At 35.7% G+C, this 14345-nt stretch overlaps 1 protein-coding gene and 1 long non-coding RNA gene across 2 annotated transcripts in view; both read right to left on the bottom strand.

Moving 5' to 3' along the window:
• LOC127844757 (solute carrier family 22 member 13-like) overlaps positions 1–7221 on the bottom strand; it is a 37814-nt gene extending 30593 nt beyond the window's left edge. The window contains exons 1-5 of the mRNA XM_052375216.1: positions 7075–7221; positions 6362–6567; positions 5909–6118; positions 5400–5642; positions 3397–3531 (exon numbers count right to left, since the gene is read on the bottom strand). Of these exons, the coding sequence (XP_052231176.1) occupies positions 3397–3531; positions 5400–5642; positions 5909–6118; positions 6362–6567; positions 7075–7221 (941 nt within the window). The remainder of the gene's footprint in view (positions 1–3396; positions 3532–5399; positions 5643–5908; positions 6119–6361; positions 6568–7074) is intronic.
• On the bottom strand, positions 241–2041 carry LOC127846607 (uncharacterized). The gene is made up of 3 exons (XR_008033564.1): positions 1949–2041; positions 1575–1647; positions 241–1121 (listed from the first exon to the last, which is right to left on the bottom strand). It is a non-coding gene; the product is annotated as an uncharacterized LOC127846607 (long non-coding RNA).
• Positions 7222–14345: the final 7124 nt, after the last annotated feature.

Here is a 14345-nt window from a genome sequence, read left to right as displayed (position 1 = left end):
TAAGTTTTATGTCAAAATAAGAATTTGTCCTGAATGTGTTGTTCGAATTTTGAATAGGCACCTTGGCTAGGCCGGCCTATTCAATAGGCACAATCTCCATACAGATTTCATAAGTAAATGACGACATAATTTATTGTACTGTTCCATTTTGTTGTAAGTAAGGGGTTGAAAGACAATCTAAATAATAATTTCGTTTTTATTAGAGGTTAACACATGGATAAATATTCATTTACGCCAGTCGTAACTATGGATGAACACTTCACTTCACCATGGATGGATGATGTCCACAGTGAGCAATTTTAAATTAAACATGTTATTCAATGAAAAACTGTGACAACTGTTGACAATTCACTATTCTAGTATTAAAGTCATTTTAAAAATGTGACAGTTCTTTAAAGTTACATTTTTATACGGTTTAATACGAACTCCACAAGACAGCAAAGGTATCCGTAGCTCGTCAATAGGGCACTGTGATTATTCGTCCGATCTAAATGATAGCAGGTTTTCGGCTACTTTATCATGCATCAAACACGCACACTACACTGTGTGTAGACCGAGACGCAATTGTGTTGTACTTCAGGCTTGCGATGAATGCTAAAACGCCACAATTAACACATTGCCTTTGAGATGATCGCTCCGCCCACAAAATGTTTTGATGAACATTTTTTATCCCGTAAAACGAATGTTAAAAGGTTTTGAGAGAAGCTAGCATACAAAATCATTTCAATCTGCGTGTATAGTACATATGCGACTTTCTATGTGTAAAAACTAAAAAGGCTAACACTTTATTTTACAAATCTCACACAATACCTACTTATAGGTCAACGCCAACACATTTTTTCTACAAATCTCACAAAATACATACTTATCTTGGCCTTGTGTTCATGTGAATATGGAGGCAAATGTCAGGATTTTCATGGCAAGAGAAATTGGCGTGTTTAAAAATGTCAGTATTTCTGCGCGTGCTTCATTTTTATGCGCGTATCAGAGCGCGTTTGATGACGCTGAATCATGTCGGGAAGGTCGCGGTTCTTTGTTTCGTCCAGAAATACACACATGCCAGTGGATAACAGACAGACGATACCGCAAACCAAGTACAGCAGTCCTTTGATATCACGACTCTGAATAGAAAAAATAAGAAACTTAATGTGCATGCCTGTCAGATATTGTAAGTAATTTAAAATGTTATGTATTCTCGTTAGTAATGTCGCAATTTAAACCTTTTATTGTCATTATCATTATGGTACACTGTCGAATAATATTTTATATATAAGCATAAATCATCGACATCTACACAAAGATTGAGTTTCGGTAGTAAGGTGGTTATATAATACCTACCAGAACGAGAGGAGGGTTAATCAATAAATACCGCTGATGCGACATTATTGATGTATTAGAATGATTGTTGTGATATATGAAACTATTATGCATTTAGATTCTTGACTACACTAAGCGTTTTTTTAAACTACGATAATTGTGTTTCCTACAATCCAGAGGGCCCCTTTTAATTCCAAATCGTTATTTGTACTATTAATCCTATTGACTAATGCCAACAGTTTAGGGCACCATGTTACCAGCGTTATAATCTGTGGGGCCACCATCGATCCCACTCTGGCTACGGAGCTGACGAACCCATTGCCAGTAAATCTGCGTGAAAACAACGACATTCAAATTATGAACACCAAATCGAAATCAATGTACATTTTTTCCTGTCGATTATGTTTGTTACACATTTATGAAATTTATAGATTTGAACAATTGTCAGCTTCATGTTTACGAAATTAAACTGTATAAGAGTCACACGCACATGCACCCATTATTTTCCAATCCTCCATTCTTCATTTCTCACGCAACGCTCTTACCAAAGATAGGTCTATACATTTGCATATATATCTTTGGCTCACACATTTCCAGCACAAACACTGATCTCCACTGAAACCACACCAACCTGACGACCGTGGGAAAGGACTCCCGAGTCCACAGCGTGCTGACACTCCACGCAGCGCTCACACACAGCTTGGAGCCTAGTGCGAGTGCGTTAAGTGCCGTACCGGAAATTGACAGGTCTGAAAAGACAAAGAGATATTTTGATAACTGAAATGTATTCTCAACAAAAAGAACATTATTGGCTTAGATCTAATGTATTTGTTTGCTTTTGTTACGATGGTCTCTACATGTACTTACAGTTATTTTCTGGATTGTGTAGGCTTGAACTTTATATAAAGACAAAAGTTAGACCCTGCTTGCTGAAAGCAAAATATGAATCAATTATGTTTATCAGATTCAACAAATAACTAATGTATGTATCAATCGATAAAATGAGATTGATTATATTAGATCAATTGAAAAGGGGGCAACACAGTTGAAAGGCTAAGCATCACTAAACCCAAAAGTATAAACATTTAGTCGATGTGACAACCACTGCGTTAACCAGTCAGCGAGATTGCGCGGTGTCATACTTACTAATGAATTTGAATATTCCAACGAGCAACGCAAACACGCCTCCCAATGCATAGAGGACCGTGCATGTCCACTTCCGACCTCCCCTGGAAAGTTGAGTCATTAAATAGTAGGACCCAACGCAAACTCATCATACCAATAGGTATAACTTTGCGGTTAGAGCAAAATTTTCGACTTTTTCTTTTCGAGTTTTTATTTATATATATAGGTGTATTGACACAGAATGTTTACTCTTTAATTACAGAAGCTGTATGTTTCAGTTTTATAAGTTGAAGTTTGGATCGCATTTTTATTTATCCGAAAATAATTCCCGGTGTAAAGCCTGTGTATGATTCATGCCACGTTGCATAAGAAATTCGCTCTTGATGCCATTTTGGCAGAATATTTCAAGGATTATTTAAAAAAAACTTTATTGACCACTAGTTTGTTCAGTTGTTATAAATTATCTGATCAGGTACGCTGCAATGCATGTAGATTGCATATGCTTGCATTCGCAGGAAACTTGAATCCACAAAATTCATCGAGAAAACTGGGTCACTTTGATCCCTTATTTTGCAACAAGATTCCAAAAGCCCGAAGACGAAGCCCGACAAACTGTAGAGTTCTACCATACAAGTGCCTTCACATCCCTTTCCGAATATCTTAATTTGTACGTACAATGCTTAATCGTAAACTTATTTCGTTGATTGTCCAATATTCATTAATAGTTATAGACCGATATACCGTTAGATGAATTAAAGAATTATTACAGAAGTTCAAGTTAGATAACTTAGTGTCCGCACTGAAATCAAGTAAAAATCGATAGAGCGTATCGCAGTCAATGCATTCATTTGAACTATTTAATATAATAAGAGTTCACGACTCAGCTGAATCTTGGCAATCTACTCTATTTACACATCTTCTCTACCTTATAACACATCAAACATTGGAACCTACCAGGTGTTGAAGAGGACCGCAACATAGTTGCCGGGTATGTCGATGACGTTGACGAGAAAGAGATTAAGGAAGAAGTCCCCAGACAGCTCTTGCACCCCGAGAGCGATACCGTAGTAACTGTAGGCAGAGAACAGCCTGAAAGCAAAATAGAAAGTTAATTAATTAGCTGTGCGTTTCCCCCAAAAGTGGGAAGCATTTCACAAAGCACATCCCCTTACACTGCTTCATCAGTCCGTGCATACCTACGTCCAGAAATATAATAACTTCTGTATTTACTAGTCATTTTTAACCGCACGTGGGCACATATTGGGGAGCGTTTAGGATACCATATTGTCCGTTGTCAGTCAGTGCGGTTGTGAGTCCTTGAAATTTTTCCTTTAAGCGAATTCCCCTCATTAATCACTAGGCAAATTTGAACCTGATCCTTAGATTCCCTCTTTTAAAGATCTTCAAATCGTACCGGTCACTTGCATATGTACCGGTAGGTCGCCAGAGCTAAAATATTTTTTTAAATGAAAACTTCAAAACCTTTATTCTCTGAAAGCACAAGAGTCAGTGTTTTTTTTAATATTTGGCGTGCAACATTGGCCAATGTTTTTCTTATTAGTTTGTTCACGTTCAAAGCACAAATGACAACGCCCCTGGGCTATATCATAGGGGGCAATCACGCGATAGTCAAGATGGCGACGTCCACGCCGAGACACTTATTTTTCGCCGTTTTATACCCTTTATTACTCTTGTTTAATGTTCAAACGACGCTAATTTTCAAGCCATATCAGCAAAACAGTGATTAGCGTTTATTAGGTAATTAAATTCGCTTTGTATCTCGACTTTACCTCCCGCAAAATTTCTTAGTGGAGCCCTAATCAAGTCATACCGCTCAGAAATTTCGCACCGAGTAAAGTCGAGATATAGAGCGAATATTACTATGAAATAAACGCCAGTAACGTTTTTGCTAATATGGCTAGAAAGTGAGCGAAATTTTAAAAATAATACAAGTTATTAAAGGGTGTAAAACGGCGAAAAATACCGGCCTCGGCATGGAAGTCGCCATCTTGATAATCACGTGATTACCCCTGTATATGATTTATATAGACTTTTTAGCAAAATTCTTCTCTCAAACTACATGGGCAAGGCCCAGAGAAGTGTTATCTGGCATGTGTAATCTAACCAATTTAGCTTAAACAATGCCACTGGTTCAAACTGGGGGCATTTTTCCCTGATATGTATATAGTTTAAGCTTAATAACGTATTATCTGAAACTGCATGACACTGGGTATTTGTTCCGTAGCATCGTATGATGATTCGATAACAGGTTAGTTCAAACAATTCCAATTGGATCAAAACAGACCGGCCCTGTTCACCTTGTATATAGTGAAAACTTCAAGGCAAAGCAATTTGTTATTTTGCATGAAATCTCGAATGGTGCTCCCCTGCCACGTTCTTTTTCTCAAATCTCGAATCTCTCCCCCCCCCCCCCCCCCCCCCCTGTTGGTAATTTAATATATTTGACATAACTGCCGAGTTTGACAAGTTTCACTATATGGCTATAGTGAAAATTGTGAACAGTTTTCGCCCAACCATTATGAAAGTTGCTCATAAGGCAAGCGTTCATGATGTATCGACAAAGTTCAAAGTGGTTTCGGAAACATCGAACACGATGCTAAAAATAGTTCAGTTCCGAAAGTCTCAGGTAATCGACCAAAATTTCCGTGGCCGTCTTGTTTAAATAACTTGACAGACGTGGGTCACTTTGTGGATGCGGTGTATTGCGCGCAACAAGGTATCTCTTAATCAAAAGTCAAGGTAACACTAAGAGGTTAAAGGTACATCACGTGCATAATACAATGGTATGTGTACAAATAACGAGTCTATGACACATCTGATTGTATTTGTGTTCAATTTATGTAATAAGAATTTGAAGTTGAATAATAATCTTGTATACACATTATTAGAATAAAAAGTTAACGGTAACCACCTATATTTTTTTTTATAAGTCATACCATATAAAAGCGAACAAAAGTGTTGTCTTCCGTATTTGGCGCGTTCGAAACAAATCTAATGCGGAATAAACCCTTAGTGATTTCGTCAGTTCGGCTTCCTTCTGCTCTTTTTCGATGACAACAGAAAGCTTCGTGAGATTAGGTTCCGGCCTGCGATTTACACGTGCAACCTTTCTGATTGTTTCTTGCGCTAAATGTACTTTTCCGTTTGAAACGAGCCACCGGAAGCTTTCAACAAAATAGCTGAAACAACAGTGAAACAGTGAACATTACTGGCTTCGAATTTAGCATGAATGGGACATGAATCAATGTAAAAAAAATACGAAATCATACCAACATGCAACACATGCTAACCAAATTAACTGCAACTGAACGCAATACGTGGCACAACGAACCGTTCCGAATACATCGCAAAACAATCAAGGCAACACAGCTGACAATAGAAGACACATGATGAAAAAACAACTGAACACAATTTAGCAAACAATAAATGCAAAACATACACTTACAACCAGCCAAACATCGCCAACCCAGAGGCCACCGCGATGGAAATATTGAGCATTTTCCAGTCACGTGACCAGTAGCAGAATGCCGCCATGACACTTGCCCACAAATCAAAGCTTGGAATGAGGAGGAGGAAGACGCGCCATCTATTCTGAATGTACTCAAACATTAGCGGTGATGTCGTAAACCCCGCACAGCCGAGACCAATGATGAACCTATGATAATTATTGGAATTACATAATATAACCCCGTCTCATGCGTTACATATCGTTGATCCTAAGTGCCATTTAAAAATAGATTTAGTAGATGAATGCAATGCGTGTTCAATGAGTTTTTCTATATTACCGAATAATCGTAATGGACATCAATTAATCTATTTGTATTAAATGTTGGTTGTGCTTTAACGCAATAAAAGCGTTTATGAACAAAGGGAAATTTTACAGGCATGTTCTGGTCACCTCATGCTAGCAAACATTTGCCAGTTCACCGAAAAGTAAGAGATGAGATTGGCCATTCCAAGTGCTAGAACGTTCAGAAAGAAAGTTGGCTTCCTGCCTATCCCGTCGCATACGTGACCCCAGAAGATCCCGCCCACCAGCATGCCCGACATCTGGATGGTGGTGATCGTCTGCGATATCCACCGCCGGTCACAGACGAGACCCCACTGGACAAGATGGAATATAAATGATATTAAGTCGAAGTACATTGTAATAAATTGTGACAGGATGGCAACATTCATACATTTCCGTTCATCACCACTCACGCTTGCTTGTGGGGTAACAAAATGATTATTCGTGGGCATCTTACGATGGTTTTATCTGTGAAAGACTTAATTGGGAATGGTAATAAACTGATTAAAACGGTCAATTCCTAGGACTCAAGTAGAACCTTTCATAAGCGTTCGCGATTATACTCATGTAACTGAAATACTGTTAGCATTTCGAAAAACACATATACTCATCGAAGTAAATTGTCTGATCGTTAATAAGTGATGTCTCGTTGCGATTTCGTTTTAGAATACTTTCCAAGCGGGTTGTTTTAAACTAGTCGATACATTAGCTATATAATTTGAGCAAAAGAAACATTGGTTACAATGGTACCACAAAATTTAGATTTATATCACAAAATTTAGATTTATATCATTGATAATTAATTGACATGGACACAATACCTCACTGACGATCGTGCGCATGCTGGTGTCGAATTCTATAATGTCACACACTGTCCCGTTGACATTACACGTATCGGATGACGTAACATTGGTTCCATTTTGGAATACCACGCAGGTGAACTTCGGAACACTCGCGCTGTACGCCATGGTCAGCATGCTCCATGATAAGACGAGGATATCTAACGTGCTAATAACCGTTCCAATTATTTGGAAAGTCCCGCAGTCGCCAGTTTGTTTGATGATATTTCCAAGAGAAACGGCCTCCTCTTGAATGCTACCCAATTCAATTTCGCTCTCCTTCGCCGCAGCCATTAGAACCAATTCGGTAGGTCGCGAAAAATAGTAATTTATCTTTGATTTTTTCTATCGAAATTATTTTTGTCTTTGTATCTTGTCAGTAACTTCTGTAAATAAATACCAAATATTGTTCATAATTACAGTAAACTTGTTCTCGTGTATGAACAGTGTATTCTCAGTATGTTTCCTATAATTTGCCAAGCAATTTTACGGACAAAGTCGAATATAACCTCGTAAACAAAATTAATTCATGTTCTGTCGGATTAGTTCATGTCATGCAAATATTTTATCAATTTTTATGCACAATTTCAACACACGCATTTTATCAGATACTCTATTTTCGTCATGCAAAATACTAATTTATAATAAAAGTATACTATACCCACACAGTAATTAACTTGTAACATTCAACAATTGTTGTGGAGTTATATATATAAAGTCGTGGGTGTATTCAAATCGCGTTTTATACATAATTACACATGTGAACTAAATATTCTGAACAATATAGGGTCCTATTTATATAGGTTTACTGTTTGATGGGTGATTTTTACATACTTTGATGACCTGAACAAAGTTGACCTGAACCAACTTGATAAGTAGCCTGGATGGTTGCATTTCTACGCGCCTATCACGATAAAGATCGCGACCATTAATTTATGAGAACAAAAATGAGAACAAATGAGTGCACCATGATAACACATTAATATGGCGTACCATTTGGTTCGAAAGTCAACAAGACCTACTAGGTAAAACGAGAAATGTACTTCGACGTACACTATGTACGTCGAAGTACAAAAATTGTACTTCGACGTACAAATATGAAATTCACTAAGAATATGTTCGTACTTCGCCGTACAAATTTTCTGAATAGCCAATCAAAACACTCGTCTCTTGAGACGCTATTCCTTCAGATTTATTCATAATAAATGTTGAAAATCTCTTTTCTGATTGAGGACAAAATGAATAAAAATATCAAAATTGAAAACAAAAAACAACAAAGAAGTTTCAAGTATTTAATGCATTGAAATAGATTATATACCAATTTGAAGTTTACTTTTTTTAATTTAAAATTATCAAGCATATTGTGAATATTTATTGACCATGCGGGGCGGAGTTTCACGGTCCACCGCAATACTATAGCGTAACATTTGGGTCAAAAGTCAACAATACCTACCAGGTAAAAAGAGAAATGTACAATATGTACGTCGAAGTAAAAAAATTGTACTCCGAAGTACAAATATGAAATATACTTTGAAGTATATATTTGTACGTCGAAGAACAATTTGTACTTAGACGGACATGTTTGTACATCGACGTACAAATTTTCTTAACAGCCAATCAAAGCACTCGTCTCTTGAAACGCTTTTCCTTCAGATTTATTCGTAATAAATGTATAAAATCTCTTTCTTAATTGAGGACAAAATCAATACAGATATCAAAATTGAAAAAAAAGTTTAAAGTATTTAAGTCTTTCCATCCGTCCGGCACTTTTGTGTCCGGAGCCATATCTTGGAAGTGCTTTGGTGTATTTCATTGAAACTTGGTATGAGTATATATATTGATAAGAGCATGCCAAAAGGCATTGTACACCATCTGTTAATAACGGAGTTATGGCCCTTTGTATCTTAAAAATGCTTTTTTAGCTGAGTGTCATATATAACACTTTTGTGTCCAGAAGCATATTGGCGGGGGATATCAATTCAACGAATTTGCTTGTTATATTTTTATTTTGTAATTTGCATTCCGAGAGCTTCGGAATGCAAATCGGCATTGTGAGGCCGCGCGCATAGCGCTCGTTTGCGGCCTCAGGAAGGCGGCCGAATCGCGTTACACATGCATGTACATTTGTCAATGATACAACATGGACATCGTCAATCCATAAAATTCCTCTCAAACATGCTCATAATAATCAGATAATTGTGTATATCCGCTATTTGTATAAGTGTTCTGTTTTAGTGCTTCACATACCTATTAGACTCGAAAATTTTCTGCCCGCGTCATATATTTTCGCGATGCATTCATAGATCACTAGAGCTACATAGACACTTCGACAAATGCTTTATCACACGTATATGAATACCTCGGGAAAAATACGCTAGGCAAGTCATTATTTTGTAATACATTGTTCTCTTATTTTCTTGCATAATCTGTTTTTCACCGCCAAAATACGACTTTTTTTATCTAATTTGATTTGCTTCCTGTTTTCTGTTTCCCGGTCTTAAGGGAATAAGCCATCACAGACTGGTTTAAATCAAATCGCGATAACTTTTTCGAAACACAATTTTGATAAATTGATAAATACCCGCCTTAAATGTAAAGCATGAATACCGATTTATTTTGAATTTATTTGCTTCAATATATTTGAGATCTTATTTTTATATTTATCCTAATAAATCAGTAAACGCTTGTTAACAAAAAAGGATCCGAAAAACATTGAATTCGGCTTCTGTAATCTCGTGGTATCGCTCTTTTTGCGGTTTTGCAATTGCGCCACCCTGCTATACGGGCTGTTAACATGTCAGATTTTGTGACCCACTCGCTCTAAGAAGCAGTTTACATTTGATTATGAGCGATACATTGTAGTTAGTTGTGGTTTACATCCGTCAGAAACAGGTATATTTACAAACTTTATCAGTATTCCTAATTATTTTGTTTATTATTTTAGCGTTTTTTTTTCAACTTGTTTACACTTCGTCTGCGCACATTTTTCCGATTTGCTGTTGGGTTTCGTACCAAAATCGTAGAGACTTTTCAAAAAAAAAGAAACAACAGGAAATTTACAAAACTTCTGCATCATTTATCAATTTTTAAGATTTGTTTTCTTTTTTTATTAAGCTGCTCTGCATATGGGGGATCACACAAGCCATTCTGAGACTGTTGAGCAAACCCGACCGATTTGGTTTCCATAGACCAACAAAGAAGGGATTCCTGAACTCTCAAAGTTTCCAAGGAATAAAGATATTAGCCATGGTGATCTTATTTGTTGGTTCTGTTGGTTTATTTCGATGGAACATATGTTAACTTGCATAGATTTTTAGAGAGCTTATATGTGTCTGTCTGTAAACAAAATCAGCTATGGATTTATAAAGATCATATGTTCTTGTAAACATTGCCAATGGGTTGTTTAATTAACGTTTTGTGTGCAAAAACGATTGTTCCCATGCACATTTAGTCAGTATGTTGACCAGTGCTTGCAACTATAGTAATAAAAAACTTGCAACAACTATGTAAAGCACTTAGTACCAAGAATACTGCTTTGTGATAATTTTTAGTATGACAGTGTACAGTAGCAACAAGCTTGTTTATTTAATTCATAAATATGATTTCCTTTTTATGGTGAAATGCATAATTTGGCTGTTACTTGTTGTTCCATGATAAATATATAATACACTGGTACAAAAGCAGTATTGTTTATTATTTTAAAGGCAATACAATTTTACGATATTGTATTGAACAAACTGCATACTATGATGTTTTATACTTGTTTATCCTACATGCACTGAATGCTTTATAATACATAATTCATTAATTCCACAGATTTAATTGTTTGAAAGTATTATTATGTTTTGTACACAATTATGTCTTAATTTTTATTACATTATATGGTTATAAAATAAGCATTTGCCCGTTAATCAGGTAGCACCTATTATCATATACTAGTAATCTCACTTTTACTGTCCGTTTCTTAAGCAAAACCCGTAGTGGCGGGCGTTGGCCGCTTATTTCTATCAATTTTCGACATAATTAAAAACCTATCTTTGCAACTCGAAATGTATCGTCACGCGTCCTCTATTTTCGCGATCATATAAACAAGATATGACATAAAAATGCAACTCCTTCAGGTGCTGTTTTGAGTGTATTGTTTACTGGAATATAAAATAATCAATTGTACTCCATTGGTTTGATGAGAATCACACTTTATATGTGTAAAATATGTTTAATCTGCGAAAAGTTCGTTTTTTCCGCCATTTTTTTTTCTTCCTATATTATTTTGAACACTTCGTACTTCCTGCTGTCTTTTTTATTGACGTCATAAAGACTCGTTCACTAAAAAATGAGTCGATATTTTGAACAAATTTCATGTTAGTATAATCGTGTCACGGCTTACATACCAGTAAATCTTTATGTAATATGCAAGCTGTAACGCCCCCCCCCCCCAAAAAAAAAAACAACAACAAAAACGGTCACACTTTGAAACGGTATTTTCTTAGAGCAATTTTATTTCTTTCGATTTTAACAAAATTATAAAATACGTGTGTATGTTATATTTTAGTCTAATGTTTTGTTTATCAATTAATAGGTATATGAGCACTTAAGGAAAACAAGAATGTTAAATATATTATTTATATATGGGACGGTATGTAGCAGCCTCTAGTACATGGTAATCATGAGCACCTTTGGTTTTAAAAATTAATATTTAATAATATCAGATATGCCTTTATGTTTATTTCTAAAACCTTCCTGTTTCTGTATCATAAAAGTGTGTCTAAAGGAATATTAAGTTGAAACGTTGATCAACATTTTAGTGAAAAAGAACAAATATATGGTTCTTAGTCAAGATAGTTGTGCGATGTTTACATTTGTTCGCATTCTGGACAAGTACACATAAAAAGAATGTGATGAAAAGTCTTGCCTAATTTTCCACTTATAGGGTATATATCACCTTTGTATGGTAACCTTGGTTTAAAATTAACAAATACGATTATTACAATTAAAGTGTTTATGGTACTTTACTTTATTTTCTCTGTTTTATTAGTTCTCTATTTCATCTGATGGAATTCTTCTTTTTTCCAATACATGATACTCGGACTCACGACACAAGTCCTGATAGAGATTCTACTTTCCTAGCCTTTACTTGGCATATGTATGGAAAACATTGGTCTTGGGTGAACCTTTGGATTTTAGGTTAGGTCAACTGACTCTCAGTGGGAAACAGTGTTTCTTGATCCGAACTGATTAAGTCCACACGATTATGTCTCAGTCGCAAATAATTGACAATAAGGTATAACGCCCGACAACTGACCCAATCTATTACTATATTAAAAAGTAAGGGGCTCTCTCCTTATTCCTTTCTCAACCTGAATAGTAACAACGCAAGTTCCCATAGGGGGTCACTGTAACCAAGCAGAGGCCAAAAATAGTACTCATGTCTTCAGCTACCAAGCAATTGCTACTCCGAGAACTCATATTTCGAATGGGCTGAAGAGAAACAATGGCGGGCCCGTAAAAATACCATTCTCTGTTAAACGACTGCTATAAACAAGGTTTGCTAAAATGGAGGTTGATTGATAACCAGAAGCGTGGCGTAGACCAAATTTGATTATTTTAAGATTGCACATTATTTGTATCCATGAAAACTATTTATGAATTTTACGGATGCCACGAATAGCCGTATTATTGATTAATTTCTTTCGGATAATTAACTTCTAGCTAAGTGAAGTTTAATATTTGTTACGTCTTTAGCTAATTTATATATTTTTTTATAATCACCAAAAGGTAGAGCATATTTTTGCCGCTTTGTCTGTCCGTCAAAAAATAATTTGGATGTAATTGAGTGTGCACGTGTGTGCAACAAATGTCCTTGATGATTTTCATGTGGTTTCGATGAAACGTTATACTCATGCTATTTTGATGTTTGATGTTACTCGTTATGCGGTATCTTTGTAGTGATAACTTGCATATTACGTATTCATTCCAGTTATTTCAGTTTCAGTATTTTGGGTTTCTTAGTGAGTTTGGTTGCCGTTGGGGAGACAATGATTATATGTTGAAATTTTATTTTGCATAGTCTCATAAGTTAAACATTCGCATATTTATATTTCGTTCAGCAGCGATGATCTTTCGGAGAGTTAATACCTTTCGTTTCCTTGCTATAGTTCGAAAGCATTTATATTACAATGCATTCCATGAATACGAAGTCACAAATGTTCCAAAAAAGTTTGAAAAACATCATCCATAGCATAATAATTCAAGATTGTATTATACATTTCCAGGGTTCATACTTTTCTATAAGATCCTTTTATCTGTTATTTGTTTTCATACTCATAAAAGTACATCGACACATTATTCATTAAAGAACAGTAAACTTTACTTTTCAGTTAATAATTAATTAGAATCAGTACTAATAAACAAAATATATGATCGAACACAGAGGCGAAATGCAATACATTTTAAAAATTGTTTCGATGTGTATACGATGCAGTGTTTCAAGTTAGATTAATGTATATTCCTTAATTGATAAAGCAACTGGTTTCATGCTCTTTATTTATCTGTGAACAAAGCAACTGGAGTTAATATAGATAACATTAACCCATTTATGCCTAGCGTCTAGAAAAAGGCCTTGGCAAACAGCGTAGACCCAGATGAGACGCCGCATGATGCGGCGTCTCATCAGGGTCTTCGCTGTTTGCTTAAAGGAATTTCTGTAAGAAATCTTCTAAATATAGAAATAAATATACTAGACATTTCTAATTTTGGAAATAAACTAATCCAATTAAGAATGATGGGAGAGTCCACTAGGCATAAATGGGTTAAGAAAAACTAGTACATGCTCCTTATTTCATCGCAAAAAGGAACGGCAATATTATATCCCCGTTAACGAAGTCTGTATGAGATATTCCTGGGTGCAGAATCACGTGACTATGTGTGGTTCCCAATTAAAGGCTCTATAAAGCTGAAGATCCGTAATTATTTACCGATTTTTAAATATTTTTTCCGTATTTTATATATAAAGGTTATCAAAAGACAATATGTATATGCAATTGGACAATACCATAAAAATATGAGCAATACAACTTGTTTTGAGCTCAAAATACAGTGTCCTCCAAGTCAATCGTGTTTACAAACAATCAGTTTATTTACATCGCTGTTTACTCGGGAAAGTGAGAGTGACTCAGGTCACCAAAAATATATCTTTGATTTTCAATGTTTTCCGGTATCACTCACAAAGTATGTCTCTTCTAATAATGGTCAAA

The sequence above is a fragment of the Dreissena polymorpha genome, chromosome 9, assembly GCF_020536995.1.
Source record: "Dreissena polymorpha isolate Duluth1 chromosome 9, UMN_Dpol_1.0, whole genome shotgun sequence".
NCBI classification, from domain to species: domain Eukaryota; kingdom Metazoa; phylum Mollusca; class Bivalvia; order Myida; family Dreissenidae; genus Dreissena; species Dreissena polymorpha.
Note: the sequence above shows the minus strand (reverse complement) of the source record. Positions and strands in the feature narration are given on the sequence as shown.